Consider the following 12,319-nt stretch of genomic DNA (forward strand, 5'->3'; position numbering starts at 1 on the left):
CCTGCACTTGACTCCCCCTGCTCCTGACCCTCCCCTGCGCCTGACCCCCTCCTACGCCTGACCCTCCCCTGTTCCCATGAGTGCTGCTGTGTACACACACACACACACACACACACACACACTCTTTCTCTCTCTCTCCCTCTCTCTCTTTTCCCTCCCCCACCCCCTCGTGGGTGTTTGCATGCACACTTACCTGACTCCCTGCATACACTACCACAGGAGGACCTTGCCCTGAACCACAGCCCCGGCAGCCCCAGCCCAGACTCACTCTCCCTGCAGTCGAGGCCAGTGAAGCCCTGGGGGCATTCGCACACGTAGCCCTCCTCTGCATCCACACAGGTGCCCCCGTTCTGGCAAGGGGCTGAGAGGCAGGGGTCGGGCACTGGGTGGCTTCCTGCAAGAAAGACAGAGGTCACCAGAGGCCACACGGAGAGCACGGGGCGGGGTGGGGTGGGGTGGGGAGTGAGGCCAAGGGCCTCCTTGCTCGGGCCCCACAGTGCTCAGGTCTCAGTGCAAGTGGGATTTGAGTCTGAGGCTCACTTTCTGGAAACTGCTTTCTAGCTGCCTGTCACCGTCTGAGCCCCCTCTGTGGGGAGCAGAAGGGGAAGCAAGAGTAAGCGCCCCATGGAGTGCACAGCTAAGGCCAGAGGCTCTAAACAAATGTTTCTAATCACACATTTCTGTTAGTAACATGGTTGGGATTTTCCACATACAGTTTTTGTTGATTTCTAGTTTAACTACTGTAATCAGAGAACACAGTCCTTTCCAACTGACTGAACTTTATTTTTTTTTAATTTTTATTTAAATTTTAGTTGACAAGCGGTGCAATATTTGTTTCAGGAGTAGAACCTAGTGATTCATCCCTTGCATACAACACCCAGTGCTTATTACAAGCCCTCCTTAGTACCCATCTGCCATCTAGCCCACTCCCCACCCATCTCCTTCCATCAGCCCTCAGTTTGTTCTCTGTCGGTAAGAGTCTGTTGTGGTTTGTTTCCCTCTCTTCTCTTCCCCCCCTCTTCCTGTACATTCATCTGTTTTGTTTCTTAAATTCCAGATGAGTGAAATCACTTGGTATTTGTCTTTCTCTGATTGACTTATTTCACTTAGCACAATACACTCTAGCTCCATCCATGTCTTTGCAAATGGCAAAATTTCCTTCTTTTTGATGGCTGAGTAATATTCCATTGTCTACATATACCGTATCTTCTTTACCTAGTCATCAGTCGATGGACATTTGGGCTCTCTCCATAGCTTGGGTATTGTTGATGGTGCTGCTATAAACATTGGGGTACATGTGCCCCTTCCAGTCAGCATTTTTGTATCCTTTGGGCAAATACCTAGTAGTGCATTTGCTGGATTATGGGGTGAGATTTATTTTGTGTCCTACGGGATGGTCTGTCATAGTGAGTGCTCCATGAGCACTTGGAAAGGATGCGAGGGTTTGTAAATGTCACTTAGGTCAGGTGGTCCGACGGTGCTTTTCACATCTTTGAGGTCCATACTGATTTCTGTGAATCACTGAGAGTGGCGTATTGGAGCCACCCCGGTAGTCATGGATCTATTTCTCCTTGCTTTCGCTTCCTTTGTCCTGATACGTGTTCAGTGTTCACGGGTGCAAGTACATTACAGATGCTCTGCCTTTTTGATGGGTTGACACCTTTGGCATAAAAGAGCCATCCGTCTCCGGCAGTATTCCTTACTCTAGAGCTTAATCTGTTTGATATGAAGATAGCCACTCCAGCTTCTCTCGATCAGTGTTTGCCAACCTGTTCCTTTTCATTGTTTAGATGTTTGATTTCTTCATGTGGTTCAGAATTTATCTTTTAAGTAATATATGGTACAATTGGCTTTTGCTCGATGTAGACTTTTAACACATGTACAGATCTGTGTTGCCCCCACCACAATGAGGACACTGAGCACTCCGTCATCTCAAGTACTTCCTTGTTCTGTCTTTTCAGGGTCACAGACTCCCTCCCTTCCTGAGCCCCTGGCAACTACTGATCTGTTCATCACCACAGTTTTGTCTAAGAATGAGAGAAGTGGAAGATTACGTATGAACAGTATGTGATCTTTTGAGACTGGCATCTCTCACTCAGCATCAGGCCTCCAAGATCTCAGTTGTATGATCAGCAATCATGTATTCCATGAACGGGGAAGGACATTTGGATTCCTAGGTTTTTGTGATTATAAATAGACACGCTATGAACGTTTGTGTATTTTGTGTGAACATAGTTGTTATTTCTTTAGGGTTAATAGCTAGGAATGGGATTGCTGGGTCATACTATAAGTGCACGTTTAACTTTATGAAACACTGCGAGGCTGTTTCCACAGTGGCTAAACCATTTGGCATCACCACCCAACATACGCAGGAGTTCCTATAGTTCTGTGTCCTCACCAGTCAGCACTTTTTCTCGTAGCCATTCTGATAGCTTTGTGGTGGTACCTCATCGTGGCTTTAATTTGCAATTCACCAATGGCTAATGATAATGACAGATCACCACGTTTGTTCATGTGCTTCTTTGCCTTCTGGGAATCCTTTATGGTTAAATGTCTTGTTCAGGTCTTTTGCCCATTTTGTGATTGGTTGGCTGTTTGGTCACAGATGAGCATGGAGAGTTCTTTATGTGTTCCAGACACCACTCCTTTGTCAGACAGGACTTCTTGAAGCATGCAGCTTGTCTCCTCATTCTCTGGACCGTGTCTTTCACAGAGAAGTGTGTTTCATTCTGATGAAGACCACTGTTTCTGTCTTTCTCTGCTGGGATATGCTTTTGCTGTCTTACCTAAGAACCTTCATCTAACCCTAGGTCACAGAGATTTTCGTCCTATGTTTTCTTCTAGGAATATAATGGTTTCAGGTTTTCCATTCAGGTCTATGATTCATTCTGACCTAATCTTGTATAAGGTGTGAGGTTGAAGCTGAAGTTCATTTTTTGCACAAGAATGTCTAATTGTTCCGATACCGTGTGTTGAAAAGATAATCCTTTCTCCACTGAATTGCTTTCATACCTTTTAAAAAACTTGGCCATATATGTGTGGGTCTTCTGGATCCTGTCTTCCATTCCAGGGATGTATGTGTCAATCCCTTTGCCAATACCACAGGGTCTTAATCACTGTAGCTTTATAGTTAAGTCTTAACACTAGGTAGTGTGATTCTTCAACATTTATTCTTTTCCAAAATTGTTTTGGCTGTCTTAATTCCTTTGTCTTTTCATATAAATTTTAGGACCAGCTTATGCATAGCTACAAAACTCTGCTGAGACTTTGGTTGGAATCATGTTAAATCTATAGATCACCTTGGGGAGGACTGACATATTTACTATGTTGAGTCTCCCAGTCCATGAACATGGGATGTCCCTCCATTTCCTTAGATCTTCAGTTTCTCTCACCAGAATTTTGTGGTGTTCAGCATACAAGTCCTGTACGTGTTTTGTCAGATTTATGCCTAAGTCTTTCAATTTGGGAGAAGCTATTATAAATGGTATTGTTTTTAACATTTTTGATCAGATTGCCCAACTTAAGGAGCTCTGGAATTCAGAAGTGATTATGGGGTTGCTGAACCCAGATCCCCCTCTCTGCAATCTCCCCATAGTTCCCAGTGCTCTGGGGCAACCCCTGAGTCCTCTGGCAAGAAATCTGGGGCTTTTATTGACCCCATTCTGCTATTTCCATCCTGTGAGTGCGCTCTCAAGTCTGGGCCAAGTGGTGGGTGGACAGAGAAAAAGAAAAGCAATGGAAGTTGCCCATCCTTGTGGAGTCATAGGACCTCCAGGTGGAGAGGAAGTTTCCTCCTGTCAGTTTGGACCCCTGAGGCCCCCCCCCCCCCCCCCCCCCCCCCCGGGCTTCTCGTGCCCGACTAGTGGCTACTCCTGGAGCTCTTTCTGTCCATCTGATGCTCATTTGTGGCCCGGGAGATGCTTTGAGTCCAGGCAGGGGAGGCACCAGAGGAAAAAAATGGTAAATTCACCACTGGTTCTGTGGTGTTTTGAAGCTTGGTCCTCTTCCCCGGTCCGCCTGCTACTACTTATTTTTCCAAGTCCTCAGAGAGCTACTCCACGCATTCTGTCCAGGATTTATGGCTGCGTCCAGTGGGAGAAACAGGGCACAGCACGCTTACTCCATCTTACCCAAAACCAGAAACCCACTCCACTACTTGCAAATTATCTGTGTCTTTATATTTATAGTAGGTTTCTTGTAGACAGTATCTAGTCGGGTCTTGCTTTTCAATGCAGTTTTACAACATCTGCTTTTTAAGTGGTGTGTGTACCCATGTCACATGTTAACAGAACTAGCAGTGTGATCAAACCTGCCATCGTGCTGGTGGTTGTGACTCATTCCATGTATTTCTTACTCCTTTTTTTCTTCTTTTCCTGCCTTCTGGATTGAGTATTTTTCGGATTCCGTTTTATTTCCACCACTGTTTTATTTATTTATTTTTTTAAAGTTTATTTATTTTGAGGGGGGAGAGGCAGAGAGAGAGGGAGAGAGAGAGAATCCCAAGCAGGGTCTGCACAGGCAGAAATGTTAAAGGAAATTGCTTAGATTAAAGAAAAACGGTACCAGATGAACATCCGGATCTACACAAATGAATGAAGGGCTCTGGAAACGCTAACTATGTGGGTAAATGTACAAGCATACCTCATTTTACTGGGCTTCACTGATCCTGTGTTCTTTGCAAATTGAAGGTTTGTAGCAACCCTGCACCAAGCAGGTCCCTGGGGCCATTTTTCTAATCGCATTTGTTCACTTTATGTCTCTGTGCCACATTTTGGTAAGTTTGCAGTATTTCAAAATTTTAAACTGTGATTATATTTGTTATGGTGATCTGTGATCAGTGCTTATAACTCACTAAAAGCTCAGATGATGGTTACCATTTTTTAGCAAAGTAGGTTTTTTAAAAAATATTTTTGATGTTTATTTATTTTTGAGAGAGAGAGACAGAGCGTGAGCAGGGGAGAGACAGAGAGAGAGGGAGACACAGAATCCGAAGCAGGCTCCAGGCTCTGAGCTGTCGGCACAGAGCCCGACGTGGGGCTCGAACCCACAAACTGCGAGATCATGACCTGAGCCAAAGTCAGATGCTTAACCGACTGAACCCCCCAGGCACCCCTAGCAAAGTAGTTTTTAATCAAGGTGTGTATATTTTCTTAGATGTGATGCTATTACACACTTAACAGACTGCAGTGTAGTGTTAACATAACTTTTATAGGCACTGGGAAACCAGAAAATTCATTTGACTCCCTTTATTGCCATATCCATGTTATTATAGTGGTCTGGAACTGAACCCACAGTATCTCCAAGGTATAATTGTAAAATACTTCTCTTCTTTTTAATCTCTTTAAAGATAATTTTAACACAAAAAATAAAAGTATGTTTTGGGCTTTGTAGCATTTATAGAAATAAATGTATGACCTTAATAGCTTAAAGCAGAGTGTGCAAGCTTTTCCTGTGAAGCACCAGATACTAGAATTTTTGGCTTTAGGAGCCATGTGACCACAGATATTCAACTCGCCAGTGTAATGCAAAAGCAGCCAGCCATAGACATACATGAATGAATGGGCATGGCTGTGTTCCAATAAAACTTTATTTTTTAAAATGGGTGTCAGGCGGGGTGCCTACGCGGCTCGGTCGCTTAAACATCTGACTCTTGGTTTCGGCTCGGGTCATGATCTTGCGGTTCATGAGTTTGAGCCCTGTGTCGGGCTCCATGCTGACCCCACAGAGCCCGCTTGGGATTCTCTCTCTTCCCCCGGACCTCTCTCCCCTTCTCTGCCCCTCCCCACCTCTTTCAAAATAAATAAATAAACTTAAAAAAAAAAAAACCCATTTCTTATAGTTCAGATACGCCGGTGCTGAATTCTCTGTTTTTGCTGTCTGACAGGTCTTTACTTCGTGTTTGAGAGACAGTTTTTCTGTGCATACACTGCGAGGGGGACCGCCCGCTGTCTTGAGGCTGGCACTGCTTCTGATGAGAAGTCTTTACCATTCTTGTTTCTCTTTGTCCTGTGTCTGGTCTTTGTCCTCTGGCTGCATTTCAGATTTTCTCTGTTACTTGTTTTCAGCAATTTGATTATGATGTGCTTTGTGTGATTTTCTTCCCGCTTTTCTTGGATACGTGGGTTTTAATTTTCATCCAACTTAGAAAATACGTGGCTATTATTTCCTCAATCTTTTTCTGTGCCCCTGCAGCCCCTCCATCTTTCTGGGCCCCACGTGTGTAGACCCTAAACTGCCTGGTGTGTGTCACACGGGTCCCTGAAGACTCGGCCTTGGTCGCAGTCTCTCTCCTTCCTGTGCTGCCTGTTGGGTCGTTTCTTCCAGTGCACGGATCTTTCCTTCTGCAGTGTCTAACCTGTGGTTAATAGGTCCAGTGTGTTTTTAATACAGAGATTTTACGTTTTGTATCTCTAGAAGTTCCTTGTATCTTCTTCTCACTGTGTCTTTTCCCCTCCACAGCCTTGAGCACACAGAGCATGTTCACATGAGATGATTAAACGTGCACATCTGCTAATTTCAGCGTCTCTGCCGTCTGCTCCTGTTGATCTATTTTCCTTCTGGCTGTGGGTCATAATATTCTTTTTTTTTTCTAATTTACTTAATTAACAATTGTTTAAATGTTTATTTATTTTTGAGAGAGAAAGACAAAGCACGAGCAGGGGAGGGACAGAAAGAGAGAGGGGGATGCAGAATCCGAAGCAGGCTCCAGGCTCCGAACTGTCAGCACAGAGCCCGACGTGGGGCTCGAACTCACGAACCGAGAGATCCTGACCTGAGCCGAAGTCAGAGGCTCAACCGACTGAGCCTGTGGGTCATATATTCTTGATGCTTAGTATGCCTGGTAGTTTTTGGCTGGGCATTGTTGGGGTCCTGGATTCTGTTACATTCCTTTAAGGAGTATAGGATTTGATTCTGGCATGTGGTTAAACTACTTGTGATTGGTTTGAGCCTTTCAGACTTTCTTTCAGTGTTTGTTAGGACAGGTCAGATTAGCCTTTACTCTAGCATCTATGTATCCACACCAGCAAGATGATCCCCACCGACGACCCTCCTCAGTGTTGGCCCCGGCTGTGAAGAGCTCTCTGCACCCTGGCTGTAGAGAAGCGGGTTATTCTGAGCCTTGTAGAGTTCCGAAGATTGTCTGACTCACACTTCTGGGGGCTCCTTCCCGGCCTGTGGACCTCACCCCACCTGGACTGTGCTGAGCAGAGTCGGGGTCCCCTCTGCTCATCCTCAGAGCTGCTTCTCACATCTCCTCCAACCTCCTGCTTAGTAGCCCCGTCCCTTTTGGAATTCTCCCCACAAACTGCAACCACCGAACTCGCGTCCCAGTCTCCGAGACCCCGAGACTCCGGGGAACTGCTGGAGCCTGGATCCCTTGCTGCAAGGGGCCGGGGGGGCTTCCCGCAGGCAGACTCGGGGCAGTTGTGGGGTGTACTGCCCTGCAGTCCCTCCTCGCAGGGGAACAGTCCCAGGACGTCTGTTGTCCAGAGGCCAAAAATAGTTGTTTCGTGTATCTTGTCCGGTTTTCCAGTCGTTGACGGCGAGGGAAATTCCCTTGGCCAGAAGCAGAAGAGTGGATACTGTTTTTTAAAATTACCTCCACCTTTTGGTCACCTTCCTGTTGAATCTGACTAGGATGTCAAGGCTGGCATCTTGCAACGTGACTGATGAGCGTACATTAGGGATGGAGGTGTCGGTTCTGTCCTTCCTTATTACTTGCTTGTATTTGCGTTATTCTTCCCATACCGAATGTGGTTTCTTTGCAAAATCTTTTAAAATCATTAATCTGTTTTCTGACATGAGTTTAGTTAAATTCACAGATATTTAGAAAATAATCTGGGCAAGGTGAGCTGTGACCCCTCACAGTGATTTTAAGCAACCAGACAGATAAGATTGGTGCCCTCCCCTCCTCCCCTCTGCACTGCAGAGCCTCACCCTGTCCTCAGGACGTGGCCCGTCCTATGTGTGGCCGTCTGACCAAAGACTGATGGAGGGCATAGCATCCACCCACATCTTACTTGTGGGCAAAATGTCATTTCCTTCTTAAGTTTTTAGACTCCAAGTAAACCTGACGAGCTTGTCTTGGGCCCCCTGGGGAGCAGCTGCCCATGCCGTGCACACTACTCTCATTGGCACAGGGGCCGAGCAAGACCTTTGGAGGTCAGAGCAATGTCAGATGCTGACAGCCTGGATTTGTTCTGTGGGTTGTAAAATCTGGTTGTTTTTTACATTGATCTACCAAGTCGTAATCAGCATTTAAAGCAATGGGAAATAGAAACCAGCAAATTTCATCACATGTAGTAAAGATCAGTTTTCTTTCCAACTCCCGTCGCTCATTCCCTTGCACGGTGAGCGGTCTGGAGTCGGAAAGAAGGATGTTAAAAAGCCAAGAATCTCCTGAGCTGGAGGAGGGGCCTTGAGAGTGTGGCCGTCTTTCCCTGCATGTTACAGATGGACATGGGGACTGGAGAGGACCCCGCACGGCACGTGGGCGGCAGAGTCGGGGCCACAATGGCAGCTCTGGGGACAGGCTGGCACAGGCAGGCTGGGGAGGTGACCCTCCCCACCCCAGACTGCAGTGGAGCCGATCTGGACAGTGAGGTAAAGGGGCCGGGTGCCCGCGCTGGACCGCCGTCGCTGTGGGGCCCGGGGGCTGTGGGCACGTGCCGTTACCTGTCTCGCAGCGAGGTCCTGCGAACGGCTCTGAGCACAGGCAGGTGAAATTCCCCACGAGGTCCACACACGAGCCTCCATTCAGGCACGGGCCCGAGGCACATTCATCCACGTCTGCGGGCAGAGGAGGTGGGAGCTTGCTCGAGCCGGCCTTTGGCTCCCTGGCGCCTGGTCTGGCCGGGCGGGAGCCTCTCCCTTCCCCCGGGCAGGCCACTCACCCGTCTCGCAGGCCGTGCCCGTGTAGCCGGCCTGGCACAGGCACACCGCCGAGCCGCTCTCCGCCTGGCACCGCCCGCCGTTCTCGCACTCTCTGGTGCCACACGGAGACAGTGCTGCACGTGCAGAGGGGGGAAGGTGTTGGACACCTCGCTGTGGCCGCGGGGGCGGGGGGGAGTCCCGTGGAGCCCCACTCTGCGGGCGGCTCTGGAGGGTGTTGGCTGTGGGGGGCCTGGCCCGGACGGTCCCCACCCATCGGCCTCGAGCTCGTCCCCGCCGGGGTGGTGGCAGCAGATCTGGGGTGGAAGGGGGCTGTGCGCGCTGGTGGGGGGCGCAGGGGTGAGTGGGCCCAGGTTCCACCCTCCCTGTGGTTCTTCTTCTCAGTTGCCAGCACAGAGTGGGATCCTGGGGCACTGGCTGGAGGGATTCCTCTGGGCCAGAGCCTTGAAGGGGTGCAGCGGGCAGGGGTGCAGGAGGAGAATGGCCCTTAGGGGAAGGGGCGAGGGGGGGGGGAGGCATGTCTTGCCGCAGGGCTGGGCGCAGAGGCTGTCAGCCCCCACCAGGTGGGGGTGAGCTGAGGTGGTGCCTGTGCCTGGCCACCTCCACCCAGCATGCTGGCCTCTCAGACTCCCTGGTGGCTGCTGGCCCCTGAGCTCCGGTGGCTGAGCCGGGGGTGGGGGGACACTGCCTTCCCTCAGCCATGACACATGTCCTGATGACAGCGCATTCCCCAAATGACTCAGTGTGGGCGCCAAATGCATCGGGAGCACGTGGCCCTCCCGGGCCTCGTGGGGGACAGTGGGAGGAAGGAGACGGCGGTGTGGAGGGGCTCTGCTGGCTGACGGCACCAGGTGACCCCCGTCTCCCGGACCCTGACTCCACCAGAGAGCAGGGCTGGGCACCCGTGGGGAGGGGAGGCTCATGGTGAACAGCGCAGGTGTCCCTGTCTGGACGCTGCTGGGTGTCCCTGCTGTCGTGTGCCCTGGTGGCTGAGGTGGGTCCTGAGACCAGCGAGCGTCGGTGGGGACCTGGGACTCGTCGGTGTCACTGTCTTGGCCGTGAGGAATCTGAGGCACGGGGCCACCGGCTCCAGCCCCAGGCCCTCCGAGGGGCCTCCCTGGGCCCAGACACGTGTATGTGCACTGGAGTCACAGACCTTGAAACATTCCTTGTGGCTATAAGTCTCCCTGAAAAATGGTTCTTCTAAGATCGAAGCTTCTTGTACAGTTGCTATTTGTACACACTTGATTTAACGACGTGTTATGTGTCTCTAAATCACGGTTGAACATCAGTAAGTGTCTTTAGGGGAATGGGTGTGTGGCCCAGCCCAGGGGCGTTAGGGATCACGGTGCTTTGATCTTAAGAGGCTCTTTTTCTTGGGCTCCCCTAGCAGCTTCCCACAGTGAGACTGGGGGTGGAAGTGGGGGCCCCCCTTCCGGCACCGGGTAGGCAAAGGGCCAGGGTGAAGGGACCCCAGAGAGGTGCTGGAGGAAGGGCAGGGGGTGGTGTCTGGAAGGAGAGAGGCAGGTGGGGTGCAGCAACAAGGAGGTCTCAAGAAGGACCCCAACCCTCGCCTGTGAGACCTGGGGGCCTCCCCTTCTGTTGGGGGCTGTTGGGGTTTGGGGTCCTGGGGGTACAGAGAGGAAGAGGGTGGGGGGTCGTGCCCTTCTGCACCCCACAGCTGGCCTGTCCGACCTCAGGAGCCCCCACATTCCCCCCAAGCCAGTCCAGAGCTGAGAGGGAAGTGATGGCCCGTAGCACCTGGGGCGGCCCTCGTGCAGGCCCTGTGGCCCGGCTGGAACCGGGCACCGACCGCTCCAACGTGTCATCCCTGGTGTGCGCACCAGGGCCCAGGAGGCGCTCTGGATTCTCCTCTCGAGTCTCCGCTCCTGCCCCCACGAGCCTCGGGGCTGCCCGAGTCTACCGCCTAGCCCTCCGCGGATGCCGACCCGGTGCCCCCACCGGGCTGACCACATGTCCCTGGACGGGGTGCCCTGCAGCCGCTGGCGTTCCTCTCACCTGTCTCACAGGTGGGCCCCCCGAAGCCGGCTGGGCATCGGCAGCTGAAGCTGTTGATGCCGTGTGTGCAGGTCCCGCCGTTCTGACATGGATGGGAAGCACATTCGTTAACATCTGAAAAACAGGGCCGGCTGGGGCCTCAGTGGACGAAGCCGGGTTGGGGAGACTCTGCCCGGACGCCCTCCCGGCCTCGCTTCAGGGGGGGTCGGCTCAGACGGGGCAGCCGTAGCCCCGCCTGCCATGCTCTCTGTCGGGGAGCCTCTGTGTGCCCCCTCTCTATCGCCCACACTGTGGGGACAGACACCCTGACCTTGGGCTCTTGGGGCCCCTGGCTGTGCTGCAGTGCAAACTCACCCAGGTGACACCGCCTCCCGGTGAAGCCTGAGAGGCAGGAGCAGCTGTAGGAGGGGTTGCCCGTGATGCAGTCGTCAATGCACTTGCCGCCGTTGAGGCAGGGACGCAGGGCCAGGCACACGGAGGCTGTGGACACAGGAGGGAGCCGAGCCGTCCCTTCCCTCCCCTGACCCAAAGGGCCCGTCTCTGAAGGATCGCCGGTGGTCTGCTGGCCACCCAGCATCCACGATTCACTTCCCAGGTCTCCCAGGGTGCCCAGTGCACCTGCCGTGTGTCCTGCTGACATTTAGATTCCTACGCCGTGACTCTGGCTTTCCCTGGAGGCCACGCTTTCCCAGAATCCTTTAAACCCACAGCACTTCCTACCTCTTTAATGCATCAACTTGTCTGAGGAACTAACAAGGTTCAAGACCCAAGGGTGCCTAGCGACACAGGAAGGTGTGCGGGCATGAGTGAGCCTGATGAGAAGGACGTCTGCAGGTGTGGACGAGGGGGACCCACCCCTGTGGGAGCCAGAGGCGGTGGGCGGGGGTCCCTCGGGCCTTTCTGAGGGGATGCAGTCTGCTCCCAGGGGCGCCCCTGATAGTTACGGAAACGCACACCCAGCTGCCCTCCGGGTCTCCCCGCGTGAAACAGGAGGGCCACACTCAGGGTTGAAGTCAGGGTTTCTCACATCATGGCCTCCTGGCCAGGGGGTCTCCAGCGGTCCCCGAGGGCCACCCAACCCCATGCCTGGGCCTCGCAGGACGCGCAGCCCACAGAGCTCAGCTCAGGGGGCCGTACCCCTCTGGAGAAGTAGGGCCACTGAAATCTGCGATGAAGAAGCACAGCTTGGCAGGTAACTAGAGCACCCCCAGGTCTCGGATCTCCCGTTACTAGGAGGGCCCCCGGGAGATCTGGCGTGGTATGAAGGACAGCAAGCGGGGGACACTCCCGGAAGGACCTCGTGGCCCAGAACACCATCAGAGCTAAGGGTATCTTTCGGACGGCCCCCGCCCCTCACCCGTACCCCTCCTCCGTTCACTCGGTCACACTGTCACTCTGCCGGCCGTTG

The 12,319-nt window shown here is 52.1% G+C and overlaps 1 protein-coding gene across 1 annotated transcript in view; it reads right to left on the reverse strand.

Annotated features, from left to right (window-relative positions):
• Nucleotides 1-12,319, reverse strand: part of SNED1 (sushi, nidogen and EGF like domains 1) — an 87,007-nt gene that overhangs the window by 43,845 nt on the left and 30,843 nt on the right. Inside the window, exons 5-9 of the mRNA XM_049614449.1 lie at nt 11,266-11,391; nt 10,912-11,025; nt 8,895-9,008; nt 8,677-8,790; nt 269-394 (exon numbers count right to left, since the gene is read on the reverse strand). Coding sequence (XP_049470406.1) covers nt 269-394; nt 8,677-8,790; nt 8,895-9,008; nt 10,912-11,025; nt 11,266-11,391 — 594 coding nt within the window. The remainder of the gene's footprint in view (nt 1-268; nt 395-8,676; nt 8,791-8,894; nt 9,009-10,911; nt 11,026-11,265; nt 11,392-12,319) is intronic.

The sequence above is a fragment of the Panthera uncia genome (assembly GCF_023721935.1).
Source record: "Panthera uncia isolate 11264 chromosome C1 unlocalized genomic scaffold, Puncia_PCG_1.0 HiC_scaffold_3, whole genome shotgun sequence".
In the NCBI taxonomy this organism is placed as follows: Eukaryota; Metazoa; Chordata; class Mammalia; order Carnivora; family Felidae; genus Panthera; species Panthera uncia.